Source organism: Lithobates pipiens, unplaced genomic scaffold (genome assembly GCF_037356315.1).
Source record: "Lithobates pipiens isolate NorthernLeopardFrog02 unplaced genomic scaffold, aLitPip1_a1.2 Scaffold_30, whole genome shotgun sequence".
Classification (NCBI taxonomy): Eukaryota; Metazoa; Chordata; class Amphibia; order Anura; family Ranidae; genus Lithobates; species Lithobates pipiens.
The window spans coordinates 86,738,323-86,763,626 of NW_027507791.1; the positions used below are offsets into that span (position 1 = coordinate 86,738,323).

Genomic DNA, 25,304 nt, shown 5'->3' on the forward strand with positions numbered 1-25,304 from the left:
CATTCTGCCTAGCAACTAGTGACGCTGATCTCTGCTCCATGTGATTGGAGCAGAGATCAGTGTTCACTAAATGAAAGCCCAACCCCCCCACAGTTAGTAACACACCCCTAGGAACACTTAACCCCTACACTGCCACCCACTGGTTAACCCTTTCACTGCCAGTGTCATTTACACAGGGATCACTGCATTTATATAGCAGTGATTACTGTATAAATGACAATGGTCCCAAAAATGTGTAAAAAATGTCCGATGGGTCCCCCACAATGTCGCAGTCACAATAAAAATCGCTGATCGCCGCCATTACTAGTAAAAAAAAAAATAATAAAAAATGATTAATAAAAAAGCTATAAAACTATCCCTATTTTGTAAACGCTATAACTTTTGCGCAAACCAATCAATAATTGCTTATTGCGTTTTTTTTTTTTTTACCAAAAATATGTAGAAGAATACGTATCGGCCTAAACTGAGGGAAAAAAATTTTTTTTTTTAATATATTTTTGGGGGATATTTATTATAACAAAAAGTAAAAAATAATGCGTTTTTTTTCAAAATTGTCGCTCTATTTTTGGTTTTAGCGCAAAAAATAAAAACCGCAGGGGTGATCAAATACCACCAAAAGAAAGCTCTATTTGTGGGAAAAAAAGGACGTCAATTTTGTTTGGGAGCCACGTCGCACGACCGCGCAATTGTCAGTTAAAGCGACGCAGTGCCGAATCGCAAAAAGGGGTCTGGTCTTTGACCAGCAAATTGGTCCGGTCTGCAAGTGGTTAATGCATGCCAATATTGTTTGCTATATATATATATATATATATATATATATATATATATATATATATATATATATATATATATATATATATATATATATATATATATATATATATATATATATATAATAGTTGTATATAGTTGTTTATAGTCCCTTTTTATCTTCCCCCTCCAAGAGCTTGCATACTATTGATGTTAGGCTAACTGGTCTGTAAGTCCCAGGGATGTATTTTGGCCTTTTTTAAATATTGGTGCTACGTTGGATTTTCTCCAATCAGCTGGTACCATTCCAGTCAGTAGACTGTCAGTACAAATTGGGAACAATGGTCTGGCAATTTCTTGACTTCCCTAAGGACCCTCTGGTGAAAGCCTTCTTGTCCCGGTATTTCTAATTCTGTCCTCTGTTAGCCATGATGGTGCTTCCTGTGATGTGTCATAAGGATAAACACTGCAGTTTCGGTTACTGAAGCTCCCACCCCCAATTCCTTCGTGAAGACTGAGGGAAAGACCTAATTCAATACATTCGCCATCCCTCCAACCTGTGTAACCAGATTTCCTATTTCCTTCCTCAATCCTTATGGGGCCAATGTGGTCTGCCCCCCCCCCCCCCCCCCCCCTTATTTTTTTTTTTTTTTTTTTACTGTTTATAAACTTAAAGAATTAATTTTTTTTTCTCTTGTGTTCTATCTTAACCACGCTAATTGCACCCTTACATTTCTTGTTGCATTCTTTGTAAAGTCTGAATGCTGATTATTCCTCAGCCTTGTATTTTTTGAAGGATTTCTCCTTTGCTTTGATATGCATTTTTACATTGGTGTTAAACCACCCATGACTTTTATTTGCTCCTTTTTTTTTATTTTTTTATTTTTATTTATTTTCAATGGGATGCACTGGCTAATGCCCTTATTTAATATGCTTTTAAAGCAAACCCCTCTCTCTTCCGTGTTCGTTTTGTTCCTAAGATTTTATCCCAATCTTCTAGCAAGGTTCGTAGTTTAGGGAATTAAAACAGAGGGATAGGGTGCGCTATGGAATCTGTTATACAGAGAGTATGTAGTGTAATATAGGTAAGAGCAGCCTCTATTGTGTTTCCATCCAGATGGATGGAACAGTAAAATAGGTGAGAGAAGGAGAATAGATGTGGCGCTATACCTTATTAAACTCACTAAAAAAATATAAAATAATATAATATAAAATAAAATTGTACAAATTTTCCAGTTTGCTGGCTAATATTTTTTTTTTTTTTTAAACCAGCGAGAAACCTTGATGGACTGAATAGTAAAATCAATAGTAAAATCAATAAATGATAAAGTGCTGGGGGTTAATCCTTATTAAATAGTGAATGCAAAGTGAATATAAATTTTCCAGCGTGCTAGTTAGTAAATGCAATAAAACTGTACGGTCCACTCAAATTAGGTAGAGATGAATAGATAAATATTTAGATAAATAATTAGTAAAGCTATCATGAATCAATCAATACTCAATAGTGAAAACTAATAAAGGTGCTTGTGACTGTGATTGTAGCACAACCAAATGAATGGACACAAGGGGAACAATCAAAATTATATAAACGTGAATACTGGTGGGATGGTGGGTGTGAACACACTGTGTCAAATCTCAGAACATGCCAAAAATGTCACAATATGAAAATAGAAAAAATAGAAAATTAAATAAAGATAAAAAATTGAATAAAGATAAAAAATAAAAAATTAAGTCCAGAAGGTAAAAAGTTAAAAAATCTTGCGGTGACAAGTCAAATGTGAAAGTCCAATTGAATAAAGTTTAAAATTAATATTTAAACATGAAACGAATATTTGATGGTGAGAAAGGTAAGTGAAGAAAGTGACTTCGATATTCGTTCGCAGTGAACGTTTGCAGTGAACGTTTATGGATTTTGCTCTCACCAGAGATATGACCCCGTCCGGGGTGGATCAGCCTCCACAGTATAAGCCACTGTGTCGCTTCTTGGGCTGTCTCTGCTATGCTGCTGGGGAGATCCCTCGTTCTTCCGTGGGGATGTTGTACCTCGTTTACATGTGATAGAAAAGAGGACTGCCCATGGTGTAGTATGTTTGAAACTCCGTTTATTTGAAACAACCTTAAAAATACTCACATTTAGTACGAAAAAAACACGTATTGTATTAAAAGCGTTCGGAACATCCACTCGGCTGACACGCCGTTTGTGCTGAAGGTGTACGTATCTGGCCACGCCCTACGCGTTTCGTCATTCAGACGTCATCTGGAGCGCCCCAGATGACGTCTGAATGACGAAACGCGTAGGGCGTGGCCAGATACGTACACCTTCAGCACAAACGGCGTGTCAGCCGAGTGGATGTTCCGAACGCTTTTAATACAATACGTGTTTTTTTCGTACTAAATGTGAGTATTTTTAAGGTTGTTTCAAATAAACGGAGTTTCAAACATACTACACCATGGGCAGTCCTCTTTTCTATCACATGTAAACGAGGTACAACATCCCCACGGAAGAACGAGGGATCTCCCCAGCAGCATAGCAGAGACAGCCCAAGAAGCGACACAGTGGCTTATACTGTGGAGGCTGATCCACCCCGGACGGGGTCATATCTCTGGTGAGAGCAAAATCCATAAACGTTCACTGCAAACGTTCACTGCGAACGAATATCGAAGTCACTTTCTTCACTTACCTTTCTCACCATCAAATATTCGTTTCATGTTTAAATATTAATTTTAAACTTTATTCAATTGGACTTTCACATTTGACTTGTCACCGCAAGATTTTTTAACTTTTTACCTTCTGGACTTAATTTTTTATTTTTTATCTTTATTCAATTTTTTATTCAATTTTTTATCTTTAATTAATTTTCTATTTTTTCTATTTTCATATTGTGACATTTTTGGCATGTTCTGAGATTTGACACAGTGTGTTCACACCCACCATCCCACCAGTATTCACGTTTATATAATTTTGATTGTTCCCCTTGTGTCCATTCATTTGGTTGTGCTACAATCACAGTCACAAGCACCTTTTAGTAGTTTTCACTATTGAGTATTGATTGATTCATGATAGCTTTACTAATTATTTATCTAAATATTTATCTATTCATCTCTACCTAATTTGAGTGGACCGTACAGTTTTATTGCATTTACTAACTAGCACGCTGGAAAATTTATATTCACTTTGCATTCACTATTTAATAAGGATTAACCCCCAGCACTTTATCATTTATTGATTTTACTATTCAGTCCATCAAGGTTTCTCGCTGGTTTAAAAAAAAAAAAAAAAAAATATTAGCCAGCAAGCTGGAAAATTTGTACAATTTTATTTTATATTATATTATTTTATATTTTATATTTTTTTAGTGAGTTTAATAAGGTATAGCGCCACATCTATTCTCCTTCTCTCGTAGTTTAGGGAAGCTGGCTCTTTTGAAATTCAGTGTCTTTGTATTCCCCTTATTTTATCTGGGGGATCTCAGTGCCCACAATCCTCCTTTTAGCATTATCCTCCCCCACTTATAATTCCAGGGTGGCAGTAATGCCTCTGATATTTTTCTATATCATACTGCCTCTGTTCTTACAAGGTTAAATTTCTATGGAAACAAAATCTCAAAAAAACAAAAAAATAAATAAAAACATTCTGTATAGCTTTGGTGGGCTAACTTGCCTTAATGAAGTATGTCTGACACTGTGCAGGAAGCTGGATCCTGTAGAAATGCAGGAATGCCTGGTCCTCTTCCTGCCTCCTGAACTTCCAGTGCTGATGGGAATAATAGCCTCAGGACTATCTTTTGACCTAAAGATCCTTGTTTACTACCTGTTTTTACAGCCCCCTATCCCTTACCACTCCCCACCACCTTTTCAACCCCACCCCCTCTATTTTCCCTTTCTCCCCCTCTCTTTGCTCTACTGATGTTGTCCAAGTTGTCTCTAAAAAGTTTGGTCAATTGTTCAATATCTCAATGGCAACATGGGCCAGGTGCACGCCCATGCATGTGGCTATCCAAAGACACATTGAGAAGCACCACCTAGAATGGAGTACACCTGACCATTGGGGTAAACCCAATGCTGGCAGTCAAATGTAGTGTGTGTGTGTGTGTGTGTGTGTGTGTGTGTGTGTGTGTGTGTGTGTGTGTGGTAGGGTCACTATGGAGTAATGAGTGAACATCAAGTCCTGCTACAAGTTGGGGAAACTGGTGACAGAGACGCATGAAGTGTTGGCGTAAGTGTAGGGGATGGAAGCCGTGAGCAGAAAGTGTTTACAACTGGTTCAAACGCTTTCACAATGGGAAGGAAACCACTGAGAAGTCAGACCCTCAGACACGATTGCGCGAGTGTGACAAATGCTGGCATGAGATTGACGACTGACACTACGATTTGATTCTGGAGGAATTGGGCATTAGCAAGGACATGTTGCACACCATCTTCAGCGTAGTTTTGGGTAAGCGGAAGATCTGCTCCTGGGTTGGGCCGCACAAGCTGACAGACGGATGGTAAAATCAATGTTACAAGGTTTCGGGTGTGAATGGGGAGCAGGTGTGTTAAATTTGGTGTTCTCGCTCTCTCATACCAGTCACTGGAAGTTCAATATGGCACCTCATGGCAAAGAACCCTGAGGATCTAGTAAAAAAAAAATTGTTGCTCTACATAAAGATGGCCTAGGCTATAAGAAAATCCAAGACCCTGGAAACTGAGCTGCAGCACGGTGGCCAAGACCATACAGCAGTTTAACAGGACAGGTTCGACTCGGAACAGGCCTTGCCATGGTCGACCAAAGAAGTTGAGTGCATGCGCTCTGCGTCATATCCAGGGGTTGTCTTTGGGGAAATGGACGTATGAGTGCTGCCAGCATTGCTGCAGAGGTTGAAGGGGTGGGAGTGGGGTCAGCCAGCCTGTCAGTGCTCAGACTTTTCGCCACACACCTTCTAAAGATGATGCACAAGAAAGCCTGCAAACAGTTTTCTGAAGACAAGCAGACTAAGGACATGGATTACTGGAACCATGTCCTGTGGTCTGATGAGACCAAGATAAACTTATTTGTTTCAGATGGTGTCAAGTATGTGTGGCAGCAACCAGGTGAGGAGTACAAGACTAGTGTCTTGCCTACAGTCAAGCATGGTGGTGGGAGTGTCATAGTTTGGGGCTACATTTTCACTTAGGGGTGTATTCACTTTAGCTGCCAGCAATTTAGACATTCATGACTGTTATTTTGAGGGGACAAAAAATGTACACTGTTATACAAGCAGTACACTCACTGCTTTACATTGTAGCAAAGTGTCATTTCTTCAGTGTTGTCACATGAAAAGCTATAATAAAATATTTACAAAAATGTGAGGGGTGTACTCACTCTTGTGAGATACTGTGCTGTAAATGCCTGTTTTACATATATGCGTAGCATATGATGTGCACACCCAGGCTTGTTTGAAAAACTATTCTTTATTTCTGTGTTTACCTTATTGGTTTGACTGAATGCCGAAACCCTCAAAAAAGGAATCCATGCTGCTTTAGTGGCTTTGTTGGCATGATTTCAGAGCTTACAGAGCACCTCCAGTATGTCAGACATTTGACACTTGTTTCTTTTTCTTTTTTTTTAGGCTTGCATTCACAGATGAGTAAAACTGGTGTCTTTACCAAGCTCCATGAGTATATTTCCCTTGTGAGTAGCCCTCAACTCTAAATGTTTATCAAATGTGAAAGTCCCAAGTTTGTATGCAAACTGTGTAATTATTTTTATATTCACAGGTGTGATAACAATACTATATTTATAGTACGGCTAAAACAACTAATTGGCATCATCGATTATGAAAATAGTTTTTTATTTGCATTATTTGTTTGCTTAGAATATGTGCAGCACACATGCAGCTCAGTACACTGTAATACATGTCAGTATACTCAGTGCAGCACACATCCAGAGTATTACAGCATCCATACATGTCATTAAGTGCCTGAGAGCTTGTGAATGTGTGAGGAGCAATGCCTCATAGGACATGTAGTCCTGGGCAGGAGAAGGAAGTGAGTGATTCTAAAGCAGGGGTCTCAAACTGGCGGCCCTCCAGCTGTTGCAAAACTACAAGTCCCATCATGCCTGTGGGAGTCATAATTGTAACTGCCAGCCTTGCAATACCTCATGGGACGTGTAGTTTCGCAACAGCTGGAGGGGCGCCAGTTTGAGACCCCTTTTCTAAAGGCAGAAGTGTAGGAGGAGCCAGAAGTGCTGGCGGGGGACCCCAGAAGAGCAGAAACAGGGATGCTCTGTGCAAAACCATTACATAGAGCAGGTAAGTACTTATGACACGTTTGTTTAAAAAGAGAAAAAAAAATGCAACATTTACAATAACTTCAGGGCCCTGTGCAGGGAAGATCCGCATCTGAACCTAGAGAAGCTGATAGACTGGTTGTAATATAAGGCAATACCATTACATTTAAAGTATAATTTTACCAGTATTGTGCATTTATGTTTTAAAGTGATTATATCCATGCAAAAAAAGTTTCAGCCCTAAGCACTACTGATTTAAAATAGGGGGAAAATCATGTATGCGTGTTGTATTCTGACATGCTGCCATGGAGGGGATAAGCGCCATCAGATTAGACAGAGCTGGGATCTCCTGTGTACTGGGCTCAGCTCAAAGTCCCACCTAGTCCCACCCCCTTTTACGGCTCCTAGCCTGTCACATGTCCTGGATTGCGAGCTGAGTGCTGAGCTGAGCCATCGAATACACAGGAGATGAATGAGCAAAGTTACAGTGTGTCTCTAAGGTATGATGGAATTGGTATAATAAATATGCACCGATTCCTCGAAAATGTATTAAAATGCAAAGTGTAAGCAGAGTCTGTGCTAATTGTATATACAACATATAAATTGCCCATAAATTCAAGATAGCACGAGGTGTAAATTTCTGTACTGTGCCTTATATTGCTGAGGATTTAGAAATTCACAGTCATCATTTTATTTATGATACAGAATATTTCATCACACTGGTAAGGCTGCAGATGGTCACTGAAGCAGGCTGCAATGATGGTAAATGGCGGGGCTGCAAATGGGCACTGATCAGGCTTCATTAATGGTCAATGGTGCAGCTGCAGATGGACACTGACCCATATTTTGCTTCCAAATATTTAATTTTTTAAGCTTTTTTATTTAAAAAAAATTTTTTTTTCAACATCCCTCTTAAACTTAGGGTACGTGTTATACACTGATAAGTACAGTATTTATGTATATTCCTCTCCACCATTCTTGTAGCTTAGTGTCTGAATATATATATATACATACATACATACATGCATGCATGCATGCATACATACCGTACATACATACATACCGTACATACATACATACCGTACATACATACATACATACATACATACATTATTCTTCTGTGTGTTATTCTTAGAGTGGATTCGATATTTTGTTCCCTAACCATATAGCTGGTTGTTTTCCATTTTACCACTGCATAAAGATATTCGAGAATAAATTCTCTTTTTTTTTTTTTTTTTTTTTTATCTGATTACTTGGCCAATTATTGTTTTGATTAATCAATTATGACAATCGTTAGTTACAGCCCTAACTTATAGGCAAACATATTTTAAAGTGTATTCCCAGCCGAATACTTAGTTTTGGAGAGAGTGGGAAACAGTAAGAACAGGGTTTTGCTGCCATCTGTGGCTGCATTAGAAATGCCATATTTTTCGGTGTATAATGCACACTTTTTCTCCCTGAAAACCGGGTGCAATTAGTGTGTGCATGTCCCGCGCCGATACTTCTAATTAGGCTGCCTCGGAGGGGACAGGAAGGGGGGCAGGACAAGCGCAGTCAGATTATATAGAGTCAGAATTGCCTGTTTACTCGGTGGCAGTTGTAATACGTAGTCTCGTCTTCTGGTCTGCCATTGGACCAGTGTTCTGTCTACCAAAGGAGCTGGTCCAAGAGGCGGGACTCATCCCGCCCCCTCTCTCCATCCCATCTGAGGCTGCGTTGATGGGCACTGGTGAGGCTGCATCAATGGCCAACAATGAGGCTGCATTCATGTGCACGGACCCTTATTTTGCTTCAAAGTACTGTTTTATTTAAAAAAAAATTTTTTTTTCCCCTGCAGCTTCCCTCTTAAAATGAAGGTGCATGTTATATGCCGATTAAATACAGTATTTCCCTCGCTAACTGTTGACTGACCCTGTTTTACAAGACAAGAAGTGAGGGGAATTCTCCAAAAGCAGCACTGATGGAAATAAACATGCTTATTTTTAGAATATAGGAAGACTGGAACCCCTGTCTGATTTTTTTAATTAAATCTTAAACTTTAATTTGTCAAGCTAAATTTTCCCTTACTTCCTGGCTTTTGAAACCATTGTCAGCGTAACAGAAAGTGAGGAAAATCTCCTACAGAGCTGACGGTTTTTAAACCTTTCCCTCTTTCCCTCTTGTTTTACATACACTTGTGATTTCTGTTCAGAACCTGATAGTTGATTATATTTAAATGCTAAAGATGTGTGTTGAATTATCTTGTTTGCTTATTTTCCTTGAAACTTCCTGACATATTTGTTATTACTGTTTAGAAAGACTTTCAGGTAGAACTTCTCGTTGAAAGCCCATTGAGGTGCCTGGTGCTTGTTGGGCAAGTGGCTGCTGAAATGTGGAGGAGAAATGGCCTCACCATTATTAGCCAGGTATAATTTGATCAAAAACCTTGTTCCTATAAAGTTGCCATGTCTTGTGTGATTTTATCTGTAAAATTGAGTTGTATCTGCAGAATACTTGTTTGTCTTTTTCTGCGTCTATCTTACAAGAGGTATCTGAAAAGTTCTAGGAACAACCAAAAAGGAATGACCTAAAACCGTGAAGTCAAAAGAAAAATTGGGCATGAAATAGCCCAGGGTCAGGCACAATGGACAGTAGTAGGTATAAAAAAAAAAGAAAAAAAAATGTGCTATAGAAGAGCAAAAGAGGATAAAGGGTCAAAAGCATATGATACTCTATACATGACAAAGATGAACATGCATGGTATACTTAGTAGTGAGCCCCTGTGCGTTAATGCGCTTTGCTGTCTAGCTTCATCTGGACACACTCGGGGATTGTTGGAGAAAATGGGTCTCACTTTCTAAAATGCATAAATAAGACTTTGTATAATAGCAACATATATTAAAAATGAATCGTCATCATATCTGAGCGACACATATGGCCCACACATTAAAGTACCTTACAAGGGGGTCCATGGAAGATAATCTCACCCATTAAGCTTCAAGTATCATCATATAAAGTATCTCAGGTACTTAGTTATTCTTAGCAAAGAGCCAGCTAGAACAATTAATATAATGACATAAATCACTAAGAAGACAAAAGCATCCTGAATGGTGAAACAGAAAACACTGTAATGAAATGGAGAGATACTCACTAGCTCAGAGTGCCAAGTATATCTCTCTTATTCATGTGTTTTATTTTAGATAGTGAGACCTGTTTTCTCCAACAAACCCCGAGTGTGTCCTGATGAAGATAGATAATGAAACACGTTGACACACAGGGGCTCACTACTATGTAAACTATGCATGTTCATCTTTGTCATGTATTGTGTATAGAGTGTATCATATGCTATTATTAACCCTGTATCCTCTCTTGCTCTTCTGTACCATGTTTTGTTATAAATAAAATACTTTTTATACCTACTACTGTCCATTGTGCCTCTAAAGTCCAAACCCGGGGCTATTTCATGCCAGATTTTTCTTTTATTTTTCTTTTGCGTTATCGATTCCTTACACTGATGTGACCATAGGAGTGCTTCCTTCATATTTTCTAGAACCATGAAACTTACATGCTATAACACTTATTCACCCTGTTGTTCACCACACTTGGCACGTTGTTTCCCAAGTTTTTTAACCTTTCTAAAAAAACTTTAAAAAATTCTAATATCTGGTCACTGAAATAATGCCCAGCTTCTGTGGTCACCTCTGCATCATTTGAAAAACGTCCTTTTTCAAATTCGTTTACGGTTTTGAAACCAGAAATGATCTGATAAGCAGAGTGGAAGGTCTATACAAACAAACCACGGCTATGACTTTTTGTTTTTTAATTTCTATGGCAGCACTTGGGTTCCCCATTACCAATGTAAAGACAGTTGTTTGGTCTTCAGATCATAGTGAGGTTAACCATGTTTCATCATTCGTGATGAAATTCCAGATTATCGCTAGATTGCTCAAAATGCTTAAAAATCTACTTGAAAGTGTCCACTCCGTTTTGTTTCAATTCGGCATTCAAACATTTTGGCAGCCACTTTGCTAGTTTCCGAGGTGATGGACCTGGAGAAATCACTGTTTAACTAGTTTTATCATTACATTGTTTGTTTTATCTTCAGGCTGCCTTTTAATCTCCTTTTATTGCATTCTAATACCACAAATAAAAATGTATTCAGATTGGTGAACCTCGGTAAAATTGAGCTGTACCCGATGTAATGTTGCTTTGGGCACCGTGCCATGCACGGTTGCTCACCTTTTCACTTTGTGCAACACGTAGTCAGCCCCAGATGCTCTACAGGTCAATTGCTATGGAACCCACAACTTGGAGACCCCTTCTGGGGGGGGGTATGCCTACCATGGTGAAGCCTGGACTTTATATACACTCCAGCATTGTGGACAAGTAAGACTGAGTCACCCTGTATCTCTGAGCATTATTTTGAAACCCGGGCTATGTTTGGAATATATTGACTTTACTGTGTGAACTTTTCATTTTGGCGCTAAATGTTAAACCACTTAGAGCTCAGTCTCAGGTGGTCACACACCTTACCGCTACTTCGCCGTGAGGATTTGTTACAAGAAGTTCTATACCTGGATTGCTGTGTACTCCTGGACAAGCTAACCTTCTATTCTTCACCATACTCCATGAGTATCCCACAAGGGTATACCTGCACCCTTCACTATGGCAGATACTAGGGGAAAGGGAGTCAAAGCTAAACCAGGTGTGCACAACGCACTCCTTGCATTGGAGCAAGAGCTGATATTTTAACAATGGTCTCTGCATCAATTTCTAGCTCTCTCAGGCATGCAACAAGCAGCCTGCCTGACAAATTTTGAATTTTCTGTATCTGTCACAATTCCTTAGACAACTAACGGCCCTAATACAGCCATCTTTGGCCAGGGCTACAAAATGCCACACCCCTTCTCCAGCTTTTCCATCTATACCTGAGTTGGAGCCCGATATGCTTGATCTAGACGAGGTAGACACAGAACTGAATTATGAGGCTATAGAAGCAGTAGTATTGGACAGTAGAAAAATGTTTCTGCCCCACACTTTTATGCTGAAGAGGAAGTTTCACACAACATGCTTGCTAATGTGGATAAGCTCACTGCTGTGTGCAAATGCCTCTGCATTGTAGTTCTTGATTCTACGGTCTCCCCATGTCCCTTTTGGGTACAAAAAGACCTGCAAAAACACTTATAAGACTAAAATAAGAGGAATTTTTACTTGTTTGTAAATACCGAAGCTTGAAGTTCAGTACAGGACACAGGCCATCCTTCCTTCCATTCCTTGGTTACTCTACATTGCTTTCTACTAAACTGTGAACTCAGGATAAAGTGGTAGGGGAGGCACACAGTGGGTATGCCTTTGCTTTAGTGGTGTCCAGCCACCTGAAAGTACAAGCCTGTAACCCAATGTTCTGTACTACTGTACTCTAAGATATGGACTTTACAGGTGAGTCAAAATTCCTGTTGTGTACAGTTGTACCCTTCAAGGGGTTCCATTTATTTATTTTTTTATAACAAACAAACCTGTTTATACTTGCTCCACTGTGCAGTTCGTTTTGCACAGAGTGGCCCCGATCCTGCTGTTCTGGGATCCCACAGCGGCAGTCTCTGCTCTTCCCCTCTAAAGCTAACCCCCTCCTGGGAAGCTCTTTTCTGAGGGGGTTAGCTTGCGGGCGCACTCCCATGTCATATAGTTGGCATCCATAGACACCAAGTGCATGACTCGATCCCGACGATGACGGTTTTTGTTGAATCGACCAATGTCTCCGGAAATTTGGCCCGTGTATACTAGGCATTAGATGCACTTTAAATAACTTATGTGTTATTAATATATTATAATGTGTCTATTCTCTGTTAAAGTGTTTCTTTAATTGTAGGTTTACTACTACCAAGATGTCAAATGCAGGGAGGAGATGTATGATAAAGACATCGTAATGTTACAGGTATAGGAACGTGTATTGGATGCAAGAACTATTAAACCTGTCTGTATGATGAGAAATTTTGTGTTTAAATCTATATCAAAAGATTAAAATTGGTATTGGGTAAACCATGACACAATTTTACCACTGCACTGCGTTTGTGATGCCTTATCTTGCATATGCTAATCATTTTTTGATCAAAATTTGAAAAAAGGCAGCAGATAGTTATATTAAAAAGTAGTGTGGAAAATCTCCTCAATAAGGAGATGTTAAATTAACATGTGCACCCTTAAGATAAAGCAGTTTAAGGGCTTAAACTATGTGAAAATATAGAATAGCTTTATAAGGTGTGTGTTTGTTTTTCCTTTTGAATAATCTATGGCAGGGGTCCCAAACTGGCGGCCCTCCTGCTGTTGTGAAACTACAAGTCCCATCATGCCTCTGCCTGTGGGAGTCATGCTTGTAACTGCCAGCCTTGCAATGCCTCATGGGACTTGTAGTTTCCCAACAGCTGGAGGGCCGCCAGTTTGAGACCCCTGATCTATGGGCTAAGGGTCCTGAGGATGCACAGTTTTAACTGAGTTTGCTTTGGCTTAAAGTGGATGTACATTGAGGGGGAAATAGTATTTGATCCCCTGCTACTTTTGTACGTTTGCCCACTGACAAAAATAAATGATCAGTCTATAATTTTAACGGTAGGTTTATTTTAAAACGGAGACAGAATAACAACCAAAATATCCTGAAAAAATAAATGCATTTTAAGAAAGTTATACATTGATTTGCATTTTAATGAGTAAAATAAGTATTTTACCCGTTCTCAAAACATGATTTTAGTACTTGGTGGCAAATCCTTGTTGGTAATCGGCGGTCAAGGCCCAATATTTGACAGTACATGGCCCCGTCCATAGTCCCTTTTGATGCAGTTTAGTTGTACTGTCTCCTTGGAAAAAAAACCTCCCCCAAAGCATAATGTTTCCACCTCCATGTTTGACAGTGGGGATTGTGTTCTTGGGGGTCATAAGTAGCATTTCTCTGTCTCCAAACACAGGAAGTTGAGTTGATGCCAAAGAGCTTAATTTTGATCGCAGAGCATGCCTAGTGACACATCACTGTGGTTAGCGCCTGCCAGGGCACAAGCATCCTTGAACAATTTGCAAGTATAGTATATTGAAGCCAAGTCCTGATCCCATCAGCCCTTCATCAGTATTGTACCACATGTTAGGTTGTCCTGCCTGATACCAGCTCCGCATGTTGGGCAAGCAATAAATAGGTACCTGACCCAGCGCAGGACTCATAAACTGGACAGACATGGATCCTTGCTGAACAGGCTCAGATTTGATCCATTAATGGGTGGGCTGAATGTACCCAAGTCAATCCATCACTCGACTGGGATACAACCAGCCTGTTGGATGTTTTCCATTCTATTACTGCCGACAGCTATAGTGGCTAGCAGTAATCCTTCTATTCTGCTGGCCAGGAAGGCTCCGCATGCTCAATTTCCCCCAATGACTGTGTTAAAGGTGGAATTTAGCCATTTTTATTTCCTCCTTTGAAGGAAAGAAAATTGAATCGTCTATGGCCTGCTTTAGTATCCTTGCGTTGGCTATGCTGAAATAACATTCCTATTGCCATATTTTAAGTGCAGTGCATTTTGTAGAATTTTTTTTTCGGCTGGAGTCGAACAGTAATTTTTCCTGTTAAGTTGAAACGTTTAAGCCTGTGTTACTTTAGTGCATGTAAGTCATAAAGCAAAGTAACTATATAGAATGTTAAAACATAAGATTGTCATATTTTTGATGAAGATTATGTTAATGTGAAAACTATTCATAAAGATTGTATTTTACGAGGCAGAGTTTCCTTTAAAATTGAAGATCCTTATTCGTTATTCTGCTCTCTGTAGGTTGGTGCTTCGTACATGGATCCAAACAATTTCTTGCTTATGTTACTTGAAAAATATGAGCTTGTGGAAGCCCTCTCAACCATCTTAATGCCCACCAAAGACATGGTATGAGCCTTGAATTTTTACAACGGTTTTGCTTACTTGAGGTTGACCTATTAGGGTAGTTCTGAACAACTCAAAGTGTATTTTATTACTGTGCTGCAATAAATCATTACCTGGATTGTAGTTAGCCTGCACTGATCAGTAAATACCACTACAAACTGAATTTTGAAGATTTAAGTGCTGTACTGTAGTGATTATACCCACCAAACATATAAAACCACAGTCTGTTTTCAGAATATATAAATATTTATGTCCAATAATCATGTCTACCCTGAAATCCGTGTAGTATCCAGTGACCCAATATATACTGTAAAATAATTGTATCAAATACCTTCGGTACAGCAACGCTCAGCTGATCTCTTCTCCCAGCTGTCAGCAGGGACTCTTGACCCCCCTCCCTCTGCAATGCTTGGAGAGGTGGAAGACAGCTCTGCGGGAATGGGAGTGCGCCAGGAATGCCAAAAGCCAGCACCTCTAATGAGAGTTTTTAATAAGAGATGGATATAGAAAGCGCTACGAGTTCTCTATATTTGTCATAAGTGTATTGTCTTACTTGGGAGGCAAAAGAAATTTAACACCTGGGGGAGAACGTTTAATTGCCCTGGACAGTGTGACGTACCTGATGGAAGAGCCTGACACTGTGAGGAAGGCCTCTTACACCTCTGACTTGGGGCCTCTGATAGGGCAGACAGCTCAGGAGTGCAGAGTGGCACACGTGCCTGTTGGTCTTGGTATCAGCAGGGCTGAACGGACTCTCAGTCTTCCCCTGCTTGTTCCTGTCAGTAGATCACAGCAAAACAGGAGTGCTGGGTGGACACCAATGAGCAGGAGATGGGAGCAGGCCGAGACTGTCAGTAGACCACAGTGGAGAAGAAGTGCCGGATGGATATACCAGCAGCGATGGAGACAGAAGCAGAGTCAGGCAAACCGGGTCATACACAGGCAGACTAATCGGGTACAGATGCGTATACAGGAGAAATGTCAGGATACAGGCAGTCGGTAACAGATCAGTGGAGCAGCAGCAAGGGAAATGGACAGAAGTGTGGTCGGAAGCAAGGCAGGATGAATGCAGGCTACATTCAGGAGTAATCAAGACGAGCATAGCACAGGATCAGTTTAAAGAACGTGCTTCGTGCTAATACGAGAACAGATGTGTACGCAATTCCTATTAGCATGAACACGAATTGGCCTGTGCCTATACACAGGGCTCCGTCTGCTGGAATGTCTTTCCTGACAGATCATTTTTGTTTATTAACCCTTTGTGAGAATGAGCGTGTTGGGTCCCATGTAATAAAGTGATAGCACAACTGGTGATTGTTGGGAGAGGAGTTAATTCACTGTGGAACACATGTGCAAATTTCCAGTTTTGGGTGGTGTGTGTGTGTGTGTAATACAAACAATTGAAGGTGTAAAGATTTTATGGAAGATAACTGGCTGAATACTATGGAGCACTGGCATGGATATTACACAAATTTTGCATGTGGACGCTACTATTGGACAATAATATTTTATATTCACTGTAAACAGAGTGTGGTTATATATTTAAGTTTGCTGTGTATAATCATTAACATTCCATACCTAAAGCTGAACAACTGAACCGAGGATCATAGAAAGCCCCCAGAGACGTGGCCCCACACGTATTGTGTGTGTGGTATGTGCTTAAGAACATTTTTCTATTTGCCTGTGTTCTATGCACAGCATGCATTTTATATGTTAGGTGTGTGGATATAAAGTCAAAAGCATTTGAATCTAGTGTATGGGTAACAGTGACTGCACATATCAACTGCATGCAGTTATCAGAATATACCGTATATACTCGAGTATAGGCCGACCCGAATATAAGCCGAGGTCCCCAATTTACCCCCAAAAAACTGGAAAAAATTATTGACTCGTGTATAAGCCGAGGGTGAGACATGCCTGTCCATCCCTGTGTGTCGTCCATCCCTGTGTGTGTCCATGCATCCGTGTGTGTGTGTGTCCATGCATCCGTGTGTGTGTGTGTCCATGCATCCGTGTGTGTGTGTGTCCATCCATCCCTGTGTGTGTGCATGCATCCGTGTGTGTGTGTGTGTGTGTGTGTGTCCATGCATCCGTGTGTGTCCATCCATCCCTGTGTGTGCATGCATCCGTGTGTGTGTGTGTGTGTGTGTGTGTGTGTGTGTGTGTGTGTGTCCGTGCAGCCTACCTGTGTCCAGCCTGCCTGTGTCCGTCCAGCCTGTGTCCGTCCAGCCTGTGTCCGTCCAGCCTGTGTCCGTCCGGCCTGTGTCCGTCCGGCCTGCGTCCCGTCCCGGCCTGCGTCCCGTCCCGGCCTGCGTCCCGTCCCGGCCTGCGTCCCGGCCCGTCCCGCAGCTCTTCGTCGGTGGCCATTCTAGGATTCAAAAGCCGCGCCTCCGTCGGTGATGGGCGGAACACTCAATTTCCCACTGACTGCTGGGAAATTGAGTGTTCCGCCTATCGGATGTCCGTGATAGGCGGAACACTCAATTTCCCAGCAGTCAGTGGTCCGCCTATCATGGACGTCCGCTCATCCTCATACTACGGACGAGGATGAGAGGACGTCCGTGATAGGCGGAACACAGACTGCTGGGAAATTCAGTGTTCCGCCTATCACAGGCGAAGGCGGAGACGGAGGCGCGGCCTTTGAATCCTAGAATGGCCGCTGTCTGTCTGCTCGACACGCTGATCGGGCAGACAGACAGCGATGACTCGAGTATAAGCCGAGGGGGGCACTTTCAGCCTCAAAAAAGAGGCTGAAAATCTCGGCTTATACTCGAGTATATACGGTAATCTATATTTTGAAGCGGGCCCTTTTTAAAGAATTGTTTTTCATTGTTGGTAGAAGCTAAAATGTAGCACTGCCTAGATCGCCCATGTCAAGTCCTTCTTTTTTTTTTTTTTTTTTTTTTTTTTTTAAATTTAGGGGGTAGAATGTTTAAACGGGATAATGGCCACACAGTAAATGCTTTATTTTTGTATGCTTGGCTATATTGTTGGCGGATTTAACATATACAGATATTGCTTCAGATTACATGGCTAGAATCACTGTAGTAATGTCAGTTAGGCCCCTTTAACACCAGTGGACCAGGTGGGTCTGCCTGTCCGTTTTTCAGGCGGACCCGAATGGACCACCTGTTCTCTATGGAGCAGTGAAGGTCCCGCTGACTCCCACCACCATTGGATCCAATCCAGTCTGCTGAAAACAGCCTGCATGGGAATGGACCCTGGTGTCATCTGTCTGAACGGGATGGGGATCAGGGGAGAGATCCTCTGCTGAGAGGGCAGATCCACTTGACAGATTCCGCTCCATCTGAAAGGGCCCTTACATACAGTAATTTGGTTCAATGTTGACTAAAACTTCATCCTGGATCTAGTATATTATACTTTTTTTTTTTTTTTATTGCTACACAGTAGTTGTACTTTGCTCACGTTATCTGTATCGGCTTGCTTATTTAAAACAATGTACTGAGAAAAATGGCTACCATTGTATCTTTAGTTTTATCTGTGGTGTGTGTGTGTCTGCAGACAGCCTAATTTTTTATTTTTTTATTTTGTTGTTTATCTTAGGACTTGTCAAGACAATGGAACATACTTATTGAGGAGATGCTGCATGTTCTGATCTGTATAATTGGTTGGTATCTCTTTGATGTACAAATGTTTTCATATGATGTTTTTAAAATGTTAAAGTGTATCTAAAATTAAATACAAATTTATGATATATTACAGCTTCTGTCCCTAGATGTTGTGGTTGGCTTAGTGAAAACACTTACTCGTTGTATTATATCTATGGAGCATTTGTATTATCACTGCTCTCCTGATTTAGACTGAAACACTCCATTGCTTAGGGATGTTAAGTTATGTGGACTGTATTCAGTGTGAAGTACCTTTCCCTGGAGTACCTTTACGTTTTAGTTGGATGCTAAGTGATCTGTCAAAAAACAAATTCTTGTTAGATTTAGGGCTTATGTATACTTATGCATACTGCTGCTCAAAATCACTTTTTGACTTTTTATTTTTATTCTGCCCCTTCATGTTGGCCTAAGTGTCCTTGCACACACAGGCATTTACAGACCTTTAGAAGCTGTAGAGGCAAAAATAAACCGTCCCTGACATGAGAGGTGTGCATCTTCACTGGTCTCAGGATTCAATTACGATTATCCTGTCAAGACAATTCTTGCATGTAGAAAAGTCTGAAGACAGTATAAAAAAAACTGCCAGTCCCCCAGTTTTATGAATCCATCCTATACTGTGTAGGCGTTGGTGTAAACCGATGCCTCTAAATACCTTCACTACAATCTTTTTGCTGGACAGCACAGCAGCCAGTCACGTGACCTCCCTGGCTGACGTCTGAAGGTATCGCGGGCCCTCCCGCTTTTGTACCCCTTACATTGGAGCAGGAGAGCAGCCAGAGGTCATGTGACCGGACATAAAAGATCAGGCTGGCAGTTTTTTTTTGTTTTGTTTTTTACTTTAGAGTATGCTGGCAGGGTGCGCTGGAATGACGTAATTTGTGCAATTGCGATGCATCAATTTTGAGATTATTATTGACACTCCTATTGCGCATTCTGAAGGAGGAGCCTTTTTGTTGAAAAGCACAAATGTGCAGTAATGGGGACGTTCATACTCTTGCTTGTTAATAGTTCCTAATGGGCAGAATGAATATTCTGGCCAACAGAATGCATTAAGGCCAAATGCGCATACTTGGCTTATACCACATTTTTCCAGCTCCTTTTCTCCTACGCGTCCTATGGAGTTTATGGGTTAAAACATCAGTCCTTTTGTTCTATTTGCTGTCATCTGTACTATAGAATAGATTCAAACATAGAATAGATTCATAAGTTGTTTGGATGACCATTGAAAGGCTATAATGTTGTTTAGAAACGGGCGTTATTTTACGACAGTTCCTAATAGGTGTATATGTCATAAATGTATTTTAAGCCAGATTCAGACATGGCAGCAACATTAAAACAAGTGATAGATTAATTGAATTTGAACTCTTTCTCTTTGTTTCCACTTTCAGGTGAGCGTTATGTGCCAGGAATCAGTGATATCACCAAAGAAGAATGCATGATGAGAGAGATTATCCACCTGCTCTGCATTGAACCCATGGCTCACAGTGTCATTGCCAAGGCATTGCCAGATACTGTAAGCTTCGAAGCCAGTGGCTTAACCAGTAGTGTTTAATTCACACATAGCAACACTGCCTGCCATAACATTTTCTCATTATGGTCTTTGCATATCATGCCAACCTATTTCAGGTTTTTACTGCTTTTTGTGGCTCTGGGAATATTGTCATCAAGACAGAAAGTGAAAGAAAATTTACAATGATTATGTAGACCAGGGGTGCCCAACTTTTTGAAGAGCGAGGGCCACTTAAGCAACTTGGTAACTGGTAGTGGGTCACAATGAGCAGAGCAGGCGGATGACAGGTCCAATGAGAGCGGACATGGACACAGCTCACTCTGCTCTGAGTCCTCCAATCTGATCCGCCCAGACAGAAGGTTTTTTTTATTAGCAAATCAGATTGGAGGTAGGCGGGTGTAAATGGACACAAATCTGTTTAATCTGCCGTTTCATAGAGGTGAATGGACGGTCCGATTTGGGTCAGACCAATTGTGTGAAAGGGGCCTTTCACACTAATGCAGCGCAGTGCACATGTGTCTTTCCTGTGGGTTAGCTACATTTTGCCATAGACTTCTATTATATCCTGCAGGTGTGGTACACTTTCTGAAAGCACACCAAACCCACAGGTAATAACAGAAGTCTATGGCTCAATGCAGGTAACCTTAAGGTGCACTTCACCTGCGGATCATTTTGAAAGCAGCCCAGTAACCACTGCGCAGATACAGTGCCTTGCGAAAGTATTCGGCCCCCTTGAACTTTCAGCCTTTTGCCACATTTCTGGCTTCAAACATAAAGATATACAATTTTTATTTTTTGTGAAGAATCACCAACAAGTGGGATACAATTGTGAAGTGGAACGAAATCTATTGGATTTTTGAAACTTTTTTAACTAATAAAAAAAGGAAAAGTGGGGCGTGCAAAATTATTTGGCCCCCTTGCGTTAATACTTTGTAGAGCCACATTTTGCTGCGATTACAGCTGCAAGTCACTTGGGGTATGTCTCTATCAGTTTTGCACATCGAGAGACTGAAATTCTTGCCCATTCTTCCTTGCAAAACAGCTCGAGCTCAGTGAGGTTGGATGGAGAGCGTTTGTGAACAGCAGTTTTCAGCTCTTTCCACAGATTCTCGATTGGATTCAGGTCTGGACTTTGACTTGGCCATTCTAACACCTGGATACGTTTATTTGTGAACCATTCCTTTGTAGATTTTGCTGTATGTTTGGGATCATTGTCTTGTTGGAAGATAAATCTCCGTCCCAGTTTGAGGTCTTTTGCAGACTCCAACAGGTTTTCATCCAGAATGGTCCTGTATTTGGCTGCATCCATCTTCCCCTCAATTTTAACCATCTTGCCTGTCCCTGCTGAAAAAAAGAAAAGCAGGCCCAAACCATGATGCTGCCACCACCATGTTTGACAGTGGGGATGGTGTGTTGAGGGTGATGAGCTGTGTTGCTTTTACACCAAACATATCGTTTTGCATTGTGGGCAAAAAGTTGGATTTTGGTTTCATCTGACCAGAGCACCTTCTTCCACATGTTTGGTGTGTCTCCCAGGTGGCTTGTGGCAAACTTTAGACGAGACTTTTTATGGATATCTTTGAGAAATGGCTTTCTTCTTGCCACTCTTCCATAAAGGCCAGATTTGTGCAGTGTACGACTGATTGTTGTCCTATGGACAGACTCTCCCACCTCAGCTGTAGTTCTCTGCAGTTCATCCAGAGTGATCATGGGCCTCTTGGCTGCATCTCTGATCAGTCTTCTCCTTGTCTGAGCTGAAAGTTTAGAGGGACGGCCAGGTCTTGGTAGATTTGCAGTGGTCTGATACTCCTTCCATTTCAAAATGATCGCTTGCACAGTGCTCCTTGGGATGTTTAAAGCTTGGGAAATCTTTTTTGTATCCAAATCCAGCTTTAAACTTCTCCACAACAGTATTACGGACCTGCCTGGTGTGTTCCTTGGTCTTCATGATGCTCTCTGCGCTTTCAACAGAACCCTGAGACTATCACAGAGCAGGTGCATTTATACAGAGACTTGATTACACACAAGTGGATTCTATTTATCGCCATCAGTCATTTAGGACAACATTGGATCATTCAGAGAACCTTGCTGAACTTCTGGAGTGAGTTTGCTGCACTGTAAGTAAAGGGGCCGAATAACTTTGCACGCACCACTTTTCAGTTTTTTATTTGCTAAAAAAGTTTAAATTATCCAATAGATTTCGTTCCACTTCACAATTGTGTCCCACTTGTTGGTGATTCTTCACAAAAAATTAAAATTTTATATCTTTGTTTGAAGCCTGAAATGTGGCAAAAGGTCGAAAAGTTCAAGGGGGCCGAATACTTTCGCAAGGCACTGTATGCCCATATATACGCTGCAATTTTAGTAAAAACTGACCTTTTAATAACAGTTAACCATTCAGGTATCACCTGCTGTTGCTGTCCTTGGCAGAGTGCATGTGGCATCACTCTGCCTGTGGCAGGGAACGGTGCTATACAGGAAGCATCAGCTTATATAGCTCTGCTCCACAGCTGCTTGCTTTGCCGGCTTCATTAAAAACACAGATGGTCTGCAACCCATGATCTGGGTTTGCCAATTCGCCATCCCACAGAAGGAGGTCACGGGCCACATCAGAGGGTTCCGCAGGCCACATGTGGCCCCTGGGCGTCTTGGTGTCCCCTTATTGCCCTACCCCGCTCCGTAAGTCCTCAGTCTTTTGCAGGTGTCCTAAGGTGGACCTCTTCTGCCTTTAGGCATAACTAGTGGAAGCCATACCCAGACTCCACGCTTTGGGGATGGCCTTTTAATTTGCTTTGGGCACTGAATCCTGTTTGGGCGCTTAACTTTGCACTTGGCATAATGAGTGTAGTTAGACACAGGATGCTTTAGAGGTCCAGGGCAGTGGTTCACCACTAAAGAACCCGGACCCCAAAGACCACTTTGGGGGTATGCCTATTGTAACAAAGTCAGGCCTCCATATAGGGAGCAGGGACTAGAATGGGTAGGACAGGGTCACCCTGTTTATTGGACTATTACTGTAGCCCCATGACAAGCACAAGACTTATCTGTGTTACTTTCTTTTACAGTTGTGTATTCTGAATAATATTTATGCTTTTTAAAGTGGAACTAAACTTGACTAATAAACTGTGAGCAGGCAGCTCTTTTATGCAGAAGAGACATGTTATACCTCTTCTGCAATCGCAAACACCTGCCTGTTCACCGTCTTCTGTTGACTTCACACTGAGAAGCATATGTGCAGCTCAATGTACATTCCCGACACGCTCCAGCTGTGCTGGAATGACCGACTCCCTTGTGTAGCATAGGATGACAGTGTTCCCCAACCAGCCGATCAAGAGTTTGAAAACCTGAGTAGCTGGGAAGAAGAGGACAGTGATTTGACAAGGGATTTACCATTGCTGGAATGAGGAGGTGAGTATTTGTGGGTTTAGTTTTGCCTGGAAACCAGGAATGTGTTTGAAACTTGTTCACTTATACAGTGTCAAACCTTGCACTAAAATTCCACCATTCAGAGCTTAGTCTCAGATGGATAACTAGGTCTTATTTCTGTAGTGCCACCTCTGCCTACAGTTATTTTATAGGGTACTATGGCCCTTCCTCCTGCCATCCTGCCATAAGAACTTTGCTACAGGTCTTTTCGAAACTGGTTTGCTGCATACTCTTTCACGGACATACTTGCCCTAATTCCACACCCTACTTCACGATTACAGTGTAGAACCATGTGGTTGTTTCTGCATGGAACTTTGATGGGTGCGCATGGTGGGGCACACGCCTAGCTGCTGTGAATGGCAGAGTGATCCAGGAAAGGAATGCGAAAGAAATTGGGTACAAAGGAATATTTTTGAAAGTTTGGAAGGATACAGATAGATTTTTCTATTGCTCGCTCATTACATGTGAGTAATGAGGCTCCGTTTCCACTAATGCAACTTGTCATGGGACTTTGGATGCGTAAAGTCACATCACAGCCCATTTATTTCAATGGCAAACGCAGTGCTAGGACAAGGCCATTTGGTCCCCAGGGCGAAGAAATATGTGTGTGTGTGTGTGTGTGTATATATTATACCGATTTATATAGTTTTCAGCAAGTCTGTCATTGCCATCCAAAAAAATAAATCAAAAAGTACCTATGGGCTGGACTGTAGCAGCCAGTAGCACACTGTCGGCTGCAGTCTTCTAGCTTCCTTCCAGCTAGCCAGGCGGGCGACAGCAGCTCCTCGCTCCTCTAGGTCACAGCTCCCTGCGCTCCTGAGACCTCCCACCGCCTCTGGCTGTGAGTGATGTCACGCCGCTGGTAGGGACTAGTCTACGAGACTCCTCCGTAGGGGGGAGTAATACAGCACTTGAAGCCAGCAGAGGGAAGGGAGGATGCAGGAGCGGCTGAGCGCACTCGGCAGGGCACACACTATCTGTCAGTGCCGCTGGGCACTGAGCGACTGTGAGGGCGGTGGCTGTGGCAGAACTCTACCTGCCGACTGTGCCCCTCCTCTAACAAATAGTATTGCCCAGGGCACGTGCCCCTTCCGCCCCTGCCTTGTATCGGCCCTGGGCAAACGTTCCGATCTATGTGACTTTGAAAATCAGCAACTTTTGAAGATATGCCCGCATTGCTTTGATGCAACTTTTGATGAAACATTGATCCAGAGTGTAAAGTTGGATCAAAGCTGCACTCAAAATCGCACAGCTTTGGTGTTGCACTAATGAAAATGTAGCCTAAGACTACCCTTCTTTCTACACTGACAGTCACCCCTCCCTATGTCCAGCTCGCTTCTCCTGTGCTAATCAAAGCCCTACGCCGCTAAACTGTATATGTGCACTGCACCTCCCAGCCCCCCTGTGTCCTGGTGTGAATGGGTCCTTTTTTTTTTTTTATTTCTTAATTTTCTCATGAGTTGGGATGTTAGAATATATCCTTACTGATGAGAGAGCACTGGGTGGGGACCTATGATCCGCTCCTCCCATCCTGTATACACCCCCTGGCTACACAGAAAGTATCCCTCCGTGGAAGTGATGTCACTAGCTTTCAGTAACCACACCCACTGGCTGCTTTTAGACTCAAAGGGGAGAATTTAAGTGTTAGGGTGGACTGGCATTAGAAAATTGTGTATGCTTGCAAAGCAGACCCTATGAAAATGTGATTGTGTCAAGCTGGCTATGACTTTGGTACTTCCTGAGTCAATGGCTTTGAAAAAAGTATTCATATCAGGAGTTCAGACTCCTTTCCAGGACAAGACAGTGGCAACCTCCATATTCTCTGATGATGAGTTTACTTTAACCTT

The 25,304-nt window shown here is 41.6% G+C and overlaps 1 protein-coding gene across 4 annotated transcripts in view; it reads left to right on the forward strand.

The window, feature by feature from the left end:
• UBR1 (ubiquitin protein ligase E3 component n-recognin 1) overlaps positions 1–25,304 on the forward strand; it is a 251,758-nt gene that overhangs the window by 92,021 nt on the left and 134,433 nt on the right. For all 4 annotated transcript variants that reach the window (XM_077464559.1, XM_077464560.1, XM_077464558.1 and 1 more), the window contains exons 16-21: positions 6,339–6,400; positions 9,295–9,405; positions 12,849–12,914; positions 14,791–14,895; positions 18,457–18,520; positions 19,910–20,034. In XM_077464559.1, coding sequence (XP_077320685.1) covers positions 6,339–6,400; positions 9,295–9,405; positions 12,849–12,914; positions 14,791–14,895; positions 18,457–18,520; positions 19,910–20,034 — 533 coding nt within the window. The remainder of the gene's footprint in view (positions 1–6,338; positions 6,401–9,294; positions 9,406–12,848; positions 12,915–14,790; positions 14,896–18,456; positions 18,521–19,909; positions 20,035–25,304) is intronic.